This window comes from Papaver somniferum, chromosome 3, assembly GCF_003573695.1.
Source record: "Papaver somniferum cultivar HN1 chromosome 3, ASM357369v1, whole genome shotgun sequence".
NCBI lineage: Eukaryota > Viridiplantae > Streptophyta > Magnoliopsida > Ranunculales > Papaveraceae > Papaver > Papaver somniferum.
This window is the reverse complement of record NC_039360.1, coordinates 87,867,671-87,880,787: the sequence shown is the minus strand read 5'-3', so window position 1 is coordinate 87,880,787 and position 13,117 is coordinate 87,867,671. Positions and strand designations below refer to the sequence as shown.

At 36.0% G+C, this 13,117-nt stretch overlaps 1 protein-coding gene across 1 annotated transcript; it reads left to right on the top strand.

The window, feature by feature from the left end:
• Positions 1 to 1,162: 1,162 nt before the first annotated feature.
• LOC113356748 lies at positions 1,163 to 6,165 on the top strand. The gene is made up of 3 exons (XM_026599956.1): positions 1,163 to 2,835; positions 4,213 to 5,158; positions 5,695 to 6,165. Exons 1-3 carry the CDS (start codon positions 1,494 to 1,496, stop codon positions 5,879 to 5,881), a joined length of 2,475 nt encoding a protein of 824 aa, XP_026455741.1. The 5' UTR covers positions 1,163 to 1,493; the 3' UTR covers positions 5,882 to 6,165.
• Positions 6,166 to 13,117: the final 6,952 nt, after the last annotated feature.

Genomic DNA, 13,117 nt, shown 5'->3' with positions numbered 1-13,117 from the left:
GTTTTTTAGCGTGCAGCCTTTTGGCTTAGCGCTATTATAGCCTTGCCCCTGTACAGTTTCGCTTTTTTATTCTATTTCCTTGACCGAGTAAAAAAAAAGGGTCAAATGTTAATAAAACCCCAAAAATTTGATATGAATTCTAGTCTTAGTTAAGATAGAAATTACAAAGTCAAATTAACAAAAGATGTACCTGCAGTTGTGGAAGAAAGAAAACAATAACTCAAATCTCATCAAATTTATCAGACTTACCTAATCGCATCATAGAAATTTCTGTGAGGACGAGATACGAGAGAGATATTTTGAGTTTTTGTGTGTTTCCTCGACATGGAATAATGGAACTGGAAAAATAAAGGAAAGAATTCATGTTTTTTTAGGCAGTAAGTTGGGCTTTAGGGGGCGCAACAATTTCTTGGGCTTGGATAACTAAAGTTGTTAGTGCCTAGTGGAGAATTTTGAAAGCAAGGGGTCTTAACTGCACACCCTTGCTTCACAGTAGCTCCGCCACTGCGCTCGACTACAAACTTTGCTCCCCATTTGGCTATCACATCCGCACATTTGTTTCCTTCTCTATATATGGGAGTATCAAAAACCTCTTCCGGTTCTTCCAGTGGAGCGGTAGCTTCCATGACACCAAGTTATCATTCAAGACCGCAAGATGAATAGCATTCGAACGGTATTTTCCTCGTATTGAAGGACTGAGCAATTCTAAACGCGTGAATAGCAACTAAAACTCGCAATCCGATTTAAAGCTTGGATGACTATTCACTTAACGAGACTGCTTTTACTCGGGAACTAACTGACTTTACAATGGGTAGGAACAAAATGCAGTAGTCAAAACTATTGGCTAGAACTATTTTATGCAGTGATAAATTTCAAGCTGTTACCACACAGGTTATATCTTACTCCTCAAGGAAATTGAGGTAAAAGTAGATACAAGAAGGAGGGTCACGAGAGGACCAATCTCCTGTTACATGTTCGCTAGATGCGAATTGGCAAAGTTCAAAATTCTGACGAAATTGAGCTTCGTCCCATTATTGATTACTATTCACTTTCAGTTTCACTTTGACTGAAGGAAACACATAAGCGATCATACCAACTGTCCAGCTGCCTGCAAAGACATTTTAATCCCCCAAATAAGCGCCTGAAATCCGTATCAAACTAAGGATAAGAGAGGAAAACTATATTCTTCGTTCGCTTTTTCGGGGGGTACGGAGTACAATTTTTGTCGTTTCGTTCTCCCTTCATTCATTTTCTGCTCACTCACTCTAAAGAAATTTCTAACAGGGAATTTTACAGGCCATCGTTGAAATTCTAGATAGCTCAGCAATGTTGAAAGTTATTCATCATCTCTAGGTTCGCTTCTTTTACAATTCTTTTTCTTTTCAGTTAATTTTGCAGAAATGATCTTCTTGGTTTTCTTTCTCTCAATCTTGCTTCCTTTTAAACCCTAGTTCTTTAGCTTCTGGGAAAGATTTTACCAATTAGTAAATCGAATGGATGTTTCTGAGGATTTGGAGTGTGAGAGAAGAAGAAAAGATGAAGAAGTTGATTTCTGGAAGAGGAAATTCTTAGATTTACAGAATCGATTTGTGAATGAGAAAAAAAATGAATCTAAAATCACTGACTTGGAAGAAAAATTGGAAGACTATAGAGTTAAGTATGATGCATTATATGTGGAACTTCAGGAGAAGAATGCAGATTTTGTTGTTGTTGAGGGTAAATTGAAGGAATCGACTGAGGCAAGGGTTTCTACTGAGAACGAACTCAAAAAGAAGAAGAATTTGTGTCATAAAATGAATCAGAAGATTGAGGAATTCATGAGAAGGTTTAAGGATTTGGAGGTTCAAGCAAATTTGAGGTTCAAATATGAACTTGATTTGGAGAAAAAATTGGAAGTTTCGCAAACTAAGTGTGATGAGTTGCGTATGAGGTTTAGGGAGAAGAAAACAAGAGGGATTTCTCTTGAAAGTGAACTGAAAGAGTACAAGCAAATGTGTGTTCAGCTGAAAGAGCAAATTCAGAGTCTTGAAGAAGATAAAAATGTTTTAATTGAAAGAGAGAAAAAGGTACAAGAAAGAATCAATTTCTTGGAGGAGGAAAATAAGAAGATGATGATGAAATGTGATGAGGGAGAAAAAATTATCCAGCTCAATGAGGAGAAAAGAAGAGCTGAGGATGAGATTGAACTCTTTAAGTCTAAGTTTAGGCAATTGGAGACTCAAGCAGACTTTTGGAAGAACAATGGAATTGAATTGGGGAAAGAATTGGAAGTTTATCGAACTAAGTGTAACAATTTGTCTTTGGAGCTTAAGGATAAAGAAATGAAGTGTGTTGAGTTTGAAGATAAATTGAGGAATCTAATGTCAATAAAAGTCGCTTTTGAAAATGAAATTGAAGGTTATAAGACGGGATTCAGTGGACTGGAAGAGCATATTATGTGTCTATGTAAAGAACTTAATGTTAGTTGCGAAAGAGAGAAGAAGTCACAGGAAAGAATTACTTACCTGGAAGAGGTAGTCAAAAAGATTGGAAATGGAAGGGAGTCGGAGGCGCAGGTCTTGAGGCTGGACGACGGTAATTCAGCTTTGAGAATATCACATTCTCATGGTAATAAAGAAAGAGAATCTGAACCAAAAGGTTCGCTGAATAAAGGAAAGAACGATATAAACGAAATACTTTGCAGTGAAATGGACAGCGCAGCCGATGATGCTCATGTGCTTCCGTCCACCATCAAAGAGAAGATGTTTAGTAACACTGAAAAGATTCTTACATCCGCCTTTCTACCCAGTTGCAACCCTGCCTCACTTCAGGGGAGCATAAATGAACATGGCTCAGGTAACAATGATATACCTCTTCTTGGATATGTCTAATTGGTATTACTTAGTATAATTGTTTTACATTTTCCCCTTGTATTTTTTTGTGTCTGTATATACCATAGGTGGATATTAACTCCTTCATCTACTGCATTCAAGTAGACCATTTCATGGTCTCTCTTTAACTAGTAAACATACAGGGAACAACCCAGTTGGAGTATCACAGTAGAAAGAAGGGTACCTATTATAAAAGCTGAGTAGAAAATTGGAATGGCTGCAAAGACTTGATCATCTTTTATTTTTATCCTCTTAAGTGCTATTTAAATTTCCCTTTGCAATTAAGGTTTTTAAACAAAAGGCAAACAACTCGCTAAAATAACCATCTCAAACTGATTTCCCTGATAGGACGGTGTATGTATTCTATTGATCTGCACTTTTCATACGTCACCCCTGCTGGGTGAATTTCTAATATTCCATTGACAATTTGGCATTCCTAGTGGGGATGTAGCAAGTACTTGAATTTTCTTATAATTTGGTTGCTGAGTTTCTTTTACAATATGGAGTTCTGTTCCATGATATTAGACCTTACTTGAGTTGAAATCTGTGGTTAAAGTGCATTGGATGTACTGTTTGCAAGGAACACTAAATCCACTGCCAGGAACTTAGTGCGTTGCCACCTGATATTATCCACTTCTTTGAGCGTTCATTGTATCAACCTACTGGCCAAATTTTTATTTTATGCATTGGTGTGCAGGAATCCTTTTCAAATGATTACAAGACATTAAGAACCTCAAGTTTCTCCTCGTCTTAGGATCTGTGTTTTTGTTATTTTATTTTTTATATGAGTGTATGTATAAATGCTTCTCTTTCAATATGATTCTGATTTTTAGCAAAACAACAAACCCTGTGAAGGCTGTTATGCCTTTCTCCAATGCCTCTTTCTTTGTGAATCGAATTCTCACCTTTATCTTGAAACCGTTATCTTCTCCTAAGGATGAATTCGCGCAATCATTTTTAGCATTAAAATTCTCTTTGATAAAAAGGTATAAGTCTTAGTTGTAAATTTGTAATGCATCATTCGTTCAAAGGTTTAGTACTTTTCATTATGGGTGTATAAATACCTCTTAGGAGTTTTTACTAAGAAGATTATCCATGCTAAACAATAACTTGCTCACTTGTTTTCTGCACTAGAAGATCTACTAAAGAACCACCTTATAAATCCAAGTAGATAGACCTAGGGTATGTGCTGCGGATTATGAAGATAAACTTAAAAGTTGATTGTACAAACTTACAAGTATGTTGTGCTTCTTAATGGGATGTCTGCACCACTGACCATTACAGTGAAAATAAACTCATAGTGCAATATAATAATCTTTGCTAATTTGTTGACTATATGCAGGCCCGTGTTATAATGTCAAGGACGATAAGATGAGTACACCATTAGCTTCGAGGGTGGGATTAGCGACGATAGTAGAAAAGCAACTAGGTCATGAGATAAAAGGGATATCTAGTGAAAAGCTACTTATACCCGAGCAAGGTAGTGTAAGAACATTGTCAAGAGGTCTAATTGAGATTGATGACAGTGACCATGGAAAGGAGATTTCTCCAAATCATACTTATAACATCACAAACAAAGAAATGGATCAGTTTTCAACTGATGTTACTTCCCAAAAAAATTTGCTGACTCCTAATAAGTGTTTAAAGAGGCCGCTGCCAGATCAGAGATGTGAGGAATATGAAAGCATCTTTGGAGAGGATGAGGCATTAATCCCATTACCTGAAACTGCGAAAAAATGTAGAATTACGGAAGCATTAATCAGTAGAACCAAAAGTAAAGATGATGTTACAATTCCAGTCAGTAGTACAATGAATTTGTGTGCCAGAGGTCAACAGATGGAAATTTCCGTATCCTCTTCGAGAAGGAGATCGGTTTCGCCGAGACAGTGTCTAGGCAAAAGTTATTGTGCAGAAAGTACTATAAAGCATTTGTACAAAGAAAATGTTGTGGATAAAGTTGGGTCAGACGACAGTGAGGGTAAAAATTTGGGTGGACTATGTGTAAAAAGCTCTGATAGTTCCGGCAGTGGAGATAGTTCTAGTGACTCAGAAGATTCGAAATGCATCGACTTGTCTTATAAACAGGTTCTAGAAAAACTTAAACGAAGCAGATTGAGAGAATCAAAATGGCAGTTTGAGGCAGACATGCTGTCTTCATTTGAAGAGGATCCGGAACTTTGTATGAAGGCTGTTTGTACTCTCTATCGGCAGCAAATGTCTTTCAAAAACTCAGAGACGAGATCTTCATGTTCCACTAACCGAGGCTTTAACAAGTATGATGTGCTCAGGTATGGCATCAAGTCCCCCTTGTTAAGCTTCTACATTTCTTATCTGATTTGCATCTCACCTGCTCCTAGTCCGACATCTGACCTTAAACCGAGACTAAAGTGGTCAGCCGGGTCAAAAAATTAAAAATTATCTTCACGAAACTAGATGAACTGTTAATCTTTTCTAAAATAGAAATGACCGTCTCTTCAGTGTTATAAATTCACTTGTAGGGCTACTTTCAATATTTCGTCCATGTTTATGCACCTATCAACTTATTCAAGGGGATATCTCTGTGTATTGATGTGAAAATAGAAATTTATCATCAATTTTCCTCAGACACAAGGTGCTTTAGTGACAAACTAGCCTTTTTTTTCTTCTTCTTTGAATTACAGTTAGCTCACGGGAATACGGAAAAGTGTGCTTTGCTATGTTTTGAATGAGATCTACATCTGACCAATTTCAATGTTTTTCTTCTATACAAACCCGTAGAACCATTTGCATGATCATTCCAGTAGAGAAATTTATTGATACTGTAGTCTCTGATATTTATTCGCAGGGGAGCTGCGTTAGCTGAATTTTTGATGGACGGAGGCCAAGAAGGTGACTTGAACAAATCTGTAAAGGACTTGGAGATGTTTGATCGGAAAGCCGTTGGAGACTGCAGGAGATTGGCTGCAAATTACTCAAAGCAATTATTCAGTATATATCAGAAGAAAGAAGATCCTTTCTTTCGTCCAACCTAGTTCAACAAATCGTTAAGAGATGAAACTGTGTGATTTGTTCGCACATAGTTTGTAGATATCATGGTGCCACAGTCATAGTTGAGTCTGTCCATTCTATTACAGATTTTTGCCATATTGACAGCCCCAGAGTTGGCCATTCTTCTGACGATACTAATAGTAATAGTGGTAACTTCAAAAGTAACAAGTCTTCTTAGATTGTTGTCTCCTGTATTAAACTGACATTTAAATGAACCCTTGATGCTAGTCGCACGGATCCAATTAGCATCTGAAGAGCATTCAAATTCCATTTTCTCAGTTGCCCATTGGACTTCCCAAGTCTAATTTGACTGCTTTGTAGCCATTTTAGCCCATTTGCACCCCTCAAATACGTGCCGATTGATGTCTTGCTCACCCATTCCTCAAATCCTGGCACCGCCCACCAATCAATTTTTCAAACCAAATGATTCTGAGAAACACAAGGGATACTATTCCACTGCTCTTCCTTTGACTCGAGAAACTTGATATATCGTTGAACCTTTGCATGAAGTACAACACGTTTGTTTGCTATTCACTGATTTAGCAACACTTTTTTCGTGTTTTGCTGTGTTCAACCCGAGATGTTTTGCTGTGTTCATTATTGTAGCTTAAAATCGTACAGTCTTCAACAAAGGTTTTTCAGCCGTATTCTTTGCAAACAATTGGATTACTTTTACGCACTAAGAACAAAATAATAGACGAAATGGACCTTGTAATAAACAAATAACAAATATTGTAATTGGAAAACAATGTTGGCAGAGACCGACTATTAGGATTTAGCAGGTTCTTGAAAGTCCTCGTGCATACTGGTCCAGCATCTAGTGTGTGAACTGTGGACGCAAACTTGTAATTTGACGCTATACACTATACAGTGGTGGCTACATGCGAGTTGGTGAATAGGTTTTGATTTTTTTCTTGTGTGTCACGTTCTTATCCAAAATTAAATGTTATGCAAGAAACTGAAAAAAGCCTAGTTTGTTAGTCGTGATCATTTGTCAACCCGTAGTGTTGAACCGCATAAAAATCATCCACTCACAACAAAACTCATAAATAAGACCTCGTATTTTTTCCCGGAGAGCAAACCCACACCTTATGTGTGCGAGCAGTTTTTATGTGGTTCAAAACCACCGTAAAAAATAATCATCATCTGTCAAAACAGGATCTGTTCTTACTCTTATATACACTTTCCGTTTTTCCTTTCACAGCACACCATATGAAACCAGCTACATTTTCATTTTTGTTATTTTTATGAAAAAATGACGAAAGTCTTAGCACGTCGCGCCTCAGAACACTTCACTCTCGTCCATTCAAATATATGGAGTGATCGGGTTCTATTTGGTGCTATAAATATATTTGGGACAGAACGTCTTAAATGAGATTGTCTTAACACTTAATTACAGTATCAAACACAAAGTTGAGTAAAATCATACTGTACATTTTTTCTGCATGAAAAAATCTAATCCAATCAGTTAATTAACGGGTGGTGTGTGTTATTAATGCAATAGAAACGCTTTCATAACCACATGTCCACAGCATACAAATTGTTACGAAAGGTATGCCGTTAGGAGAAACCACTTTTAGCAAATGTAGCCTTTCGTTAGCAGGAAAAGGATTTGTTTGCGCAGACAATATCTGAAGAAAAAAAGGTTACTTGCCAAAACGGTATACATGCGATATGGACAGGTAAAGTAGCAGATTAGGAAGAACCCACCTTTTGGAAGTTTAGCCTTTCATTAACATACCAACATTAACATACCATTAGGGGTGAGCAAAAAGTCCGTAACCGCGGATTTCATCCGTATCCGTCCGTAAAATTACGGATGAAACCCAATCCGCAAGATCTATGGGCCGGTCTTGGGTGGGATTCTCAAATCCAGATTTTTAACGGTTTGGTTGCGGATGGGTTTTGAAATCCGCGCATTCACCCGCACCGCAGGACAATAAGGCGAGGTATTTAGCTTAAAATTAAGAGGGATTTACTGTTTAGTCCAGAAAACCCGATCCGAGTTACTGGCTAGTTCAGCGCCAAAAAATATTTACTCCCTAGTCCAAAAAAGTTTTGAAAAGAGTAAATTTACTCTACTAATCCTAGTATATAACATTACGTATAATAATACATATGTAGTATACTTGTATACTAGTAGTAATTAGTAGTAACTAGTATGTAGTATGTAGTAATAACATATGTAGTATGTAATATACTACTAGTAACTAGTATGTAGTATGTAGTATACTAGTAGTAACTAGTATACTAGTAGTAATATGTTATGTATTGATACTACATATTGATATGTAGTATGTCATGTATTGATACTACATATTGACATGTAGTATGTTATATATTGATATGTAGTATGTTATATATTGATACTACATATTGATATGTAGTATGTTATATATTGATACTACATATGTAGTATAGTATACTAGTAGTAACTAGTATACTAGTAGTAATTAGTAGTAACTAGTATGTAGTAATAACATATGTAGTATGTAATATACTAGTAGTAACTAGTATGTAATATGTAGTAATAACATATGTAGTATGTAGTATACTAATAGTAATATGTTATATATTGATACTACATATTGATATGCAATATGTTATGTAGTGATACTACATATTGACATGTAGTATGTTATATATTGATATGTAGTATGTTATATATTGATACTACATATTGATATGTAGTATGTTATGTATTGATACTACATATCAAAAAAAATTTGTTATGTATTGATCCTACATATTTTACTACTAGTACTACTTTACTAGTATACTAATTTACTAGTATACTATACTATAGTAGTATACTAGTATACTAGAGTAGTTACATAATTTACTAGTAACAATAAGATATTTTTGTTACTACTAGTACAGTACATATTAATATGTAGTATCACCGTATTGATACTATTAGTATGTAGTAACATACTACTAGTAACATTTACATGTGTTGTTACTAATTAGACCTGGAAGGGTGTTTTAGGAATTTATAAAATATACTTTATAATCTCCACGAAGTTTTTGGACTAGAGAGTAAATAATCTAGTCCAAAAACATGTTTTTGGACTAGAGAGTAAATCTTTTCCAAGGATGGACTAGCCATTAACTGGGTCTGCTAGAACTGGACTAGCCAGTAATTCCTACTAAAATTAATTAAGTTTAATCAAACTGGCTACCATGGAATGTTATGGATTTTCAGCCTCCAGTAATTTTGTTACCCAACTAAGCGAAGTTCCGTGGGCCAAGTGGATAATGCGTCATCAATAGCCATGAAATAGTTCCATGTATGAAGGGCGATATAAGGTTGCTCATACGGTCACGCACACATCATAATTGGACTCCCAAGAATAAATTTATCACAAAGACATTTGAGAGGGGAAGAAATCAACAACAGTTGCATGATACCGTGTTTATCTAACTGAGTTATTCCAATCCATCATACAAACACGGCTGATATTGGACTCCTAACCACGTGTTTAGCCGATACCCATTGAATAAATCTTTCACTAATGGATTTTATTTTTTAAGAGACTAAACCGCGGTTTATCCGCATCCGGCCCGTATCATTTGTCGATCCACGGATGCCAAATCTGCGGATGATTGGGCCGGACACGGTTGGATTTTTAAAATCCACAACTTTGACGGATTGGACACGGGTGACCTCTAATCCGCAACCGTTCGTCCGTTGCACACCCCTACATACCAACCAATGAATTACGTACGCAGACGATATTTAAGAAAAAACTCAAACAAAAAAGGTAGGCCCAAAACAAGCAACAAGCCCCTATTGTTTACGGGTGATAAATGCCAACCATACTAGAACGGGCTCTATTCTTTCTCAACTTACTTCTCTTTAACGCGTATAATAGAGGGGATCATGGTTTTATTAGACCACCTTCCTTATAATTATAAGGGGTGTCCTAAAGCGTTGAAATGACTAACCTATCCTTAACCTAATTTAATTTAAAATCAACCTAATAATCACACACACATATATATATATAACCACCACTTCCTCCCACCACCACCGCCTACCATCGCCGATTACCACTACCACCACCTCCGATTATCACCACCACCAACCACCTCCTCCCACCACCACCGCTCACCGCCGCCGATTACCACCACCACCATCTCCGATTATCATCACCACCAACCACCGATACCACCACCTCCGGTTACCACCACCACCTCCGATTACCACCACCACCTCCGATTACCACCACCACCAACCACCACCACCTCTATATATATAGCTTAATTTAAATCATTAACAAAGATATTCTCACAAACCCATTACTTGTAATTTGTTTTTGGTTGAAAAAATGAGAAATAATCATCAAAATGAGTTGAAAATGGAAGTTGCAGAGAGGTTTAATGGATTTTTTTTTTAAGAGAAAGGTTCGGTTACGTAGCAAAAAACAAGTCTCAGCCGAACTTTTAGTTCGGTTACGTCGCAAAACGTTCTGTTTCATCGCAAAAAGTTCGGTTATCACGAATTAATTTTTTCTTAACCGAACTCACAGTTCGGTTGATTCACAAAAAATACTTTTAACCGAACTCCTTGTATTAGAACAACACAAGTCCATAAGTTCGGTTCCTTCGCAAAATAAGGATATCACTGAAATTTAGTTTACGAAAATAATGAAAAGTCCAAAAGTTCGGTTCGTTCGCAAAAATGTTAAGTTTTCCTTGTAACTGAACTATGGGCTAATTCTAAATAGGCATTTGCAAGTTCAGTTCGGTTGGATCACAAAAATTGTTAAGTTTTTAATTTAACCGAACTTTACTCTGATATTGAGTTCGGTTAGATATGATGTTGGGTAAAAGTTTGCGAACCAACCGAACTTCTTACACTTGGCATAAAAATTTTTTTTACGTAAAGTTCGGTTAGATAGTTGGTTGGTATGAAGTTTGCGAACCAACCAAACTATGTACACTTGGTAAAATCTTATGTTCACGTAAAGTTCGGTTAGATATTGTTTGCGAACCAACCGAACTTCTAGACCCTAAAGTTCGGTAACATTGCGGGGAAACCGAACATTACTATGTAAGTCCTATAAACAAAGTTCGGTAACATGTATGTTAACCGAACGACTAAAAACCTCCATTAACGAGGGAGTTCGGTAACCTGCGTGTTTGGAAAAAGTAACCGAACTACACTTTCAGATGTGTTCGGTTACATGTTCTTCACATAAGGTAACCGAACAAGGCCAAATCTACTTCAAAAATTTATATTTTTTTTGAAAATTTGGAGCAATTCAACCAACATTATCTAAGTTTGAAGCATACCTGGGTACCCAAATAGTCTTTCTCCGGTTTTGTTCGGTTACATGATTCAGATGAGCCATCAATTGAATCATCACTTGAATACTCAAGCTTAGTGAACTCAATTTTTTTTCCCATGTTTTTCTTCTTCATCTTCTCTAACTTTACTCAATAATTCTACTTCTTTTTAAGAAAACTCATCTGATTTTTTAATCTCACTAATTGTCTTTAACTTAATCATTTCACTAACTAATATTAACACTAACTAATCATTATCCAAACTTAATCAGGAGGGTAGTTTAGGTATTAATATAAATATCTAGATAAGGGGTGACCTAGATTTACTTCTCAATGTCTTACTAAAAATAGAACCATGGTCCCCCAAAAAAACCACGGTCCCCAAAAAATCGTTCTATAATAACTAGACATAGTCTTTAACTCCTGGTTTGCCTATATTAGACCGATAATAACAGACTGTAAAGTTAACTCAAAGAAGTTTAATTCTCATAATTCAAGCGCAAATAAGATTCTGTAAATTTCCACGACATGTCATGTTTTACTTTTTGGTTCGCAAATTTTAAAAATATGTTGAGTGACTTTCCAAGAGTAAATGAAGAGAGCTCAAAATGGCGTACAAACCAAGAAAAAAGAGTTTAGAATCCATCCAAAATCCCTTATCGATAACCTTCTCTGGAAAAACTTACGAGCTAAATACTACTTAGATTACAAAGAAGTTGACCCTGCTACCGATAATAAAGTCTAGACTTTAATTCCCCTAAACTTCTATTTTAGAAATATGTTTGGGTTTGAAGATTGTAATGTCAAGACTTATTTTCAATCCTCGAGATGCTTTCATCAAGGATAAGCTGATATTCGATGGAATTCTGATTGCTAATGAGTGTATTGATAGCAGACTCAAGAAAAAATTACCTGATATTGTTTGTAAGACATTTGACAGTGTGAACTTGAATGGTTTTTTTTCCAATGTTGAGAAAGAACGACTTCGTTTACAAATGGATTAGCTGGATTCATTGTCGTGTCACTGGTGCTCAGTGCTCCATTCTTGTAATTGGTGTGACAACTATAAAATTAAACTATCTAAAAGAATAAGACATGATGTGGCAACTATAAAATTTATACCATCTAAAAGAATAAGACAGGGTGACCCCATATCCCTTCTTGTTTTTACTTGTTGTTGAAATCCTATTTAAACTTCTATATGAAGTAGTAAGACAAAATAAAATTAGAGGGTTTAACTTTCAAGTAGCTTAGTACAATAAGTTTGCAGATGATACAATAAGTTTGCTTAGTACATCTAAATTTGAAGTGGAGGCTACATGTTATTCTCGTGATATTTTACGTTCTAACTGGGATCAAGCTTAACCTGAAGAAAAGATCAATGATAAGCATTGGTGCGGATAATGTTGTCAATGAGCTAGCTCTGAAACATGGGTTCATAGTTGACTCACTTCCAATTACTTATTTAGGAAGGCCAATTGGACTATGAAACGAAGCCTTACGATATGGGAGAGGATTGTAGAGAGAATGCAAAAGAAATTAGCACACTTTGGAAGAGAAAATTTCCCAATAAGGATGGGAAGATCACTTTGATAAAAATCTCATTAGCATGCCTTTACACTTATTTTCTTTCCTTACTTTATCTTCCTACTTCTATTGAGAATAAACTAAACACCATATTGAGAAAATTTCTTTGGGGAAAATAAAATGATGACGGTACCAAGTACACCACAATCTTTTCGATATGAACCTATTTAAGACACACATTGTGTAATCTAATTTAGACAAGTACTATCAAGGAGTTTACTTTGCAACAAGGTGACAATGAATATATAAAATAGGTAACCAAACCTAATTATTTGGATCAAACCCAAGTGTTGGATTTACGTACAAGTGCGTCCATTTTATTATAACAAAAACAATAATTG

Bases quoted from the DNA above. Each gene is read 5' to 3' on its own strand.
- LOC113356748 (XM_026599956.1), top strand. From the start codon at position 1,494: ATGGATGTTTCTGAGGATTTGGAGTGTGAGAGAAGAAGAAAAGATGAA. The intron at 2,836-4,212 runs GTAACAATGATA...GACTATATGCAG, and splicing joins CATAAATGAACATGGCTCAG to GCCCGTGTTATAATGTCAAG. The intron at 5,159-5,694 runs GTATGGCATCAA...ATTTATTCGCAG, and splicing joins AACAAGTATGATGTGCTCAG to GGGAGCTGCGTTAGCTGAAT.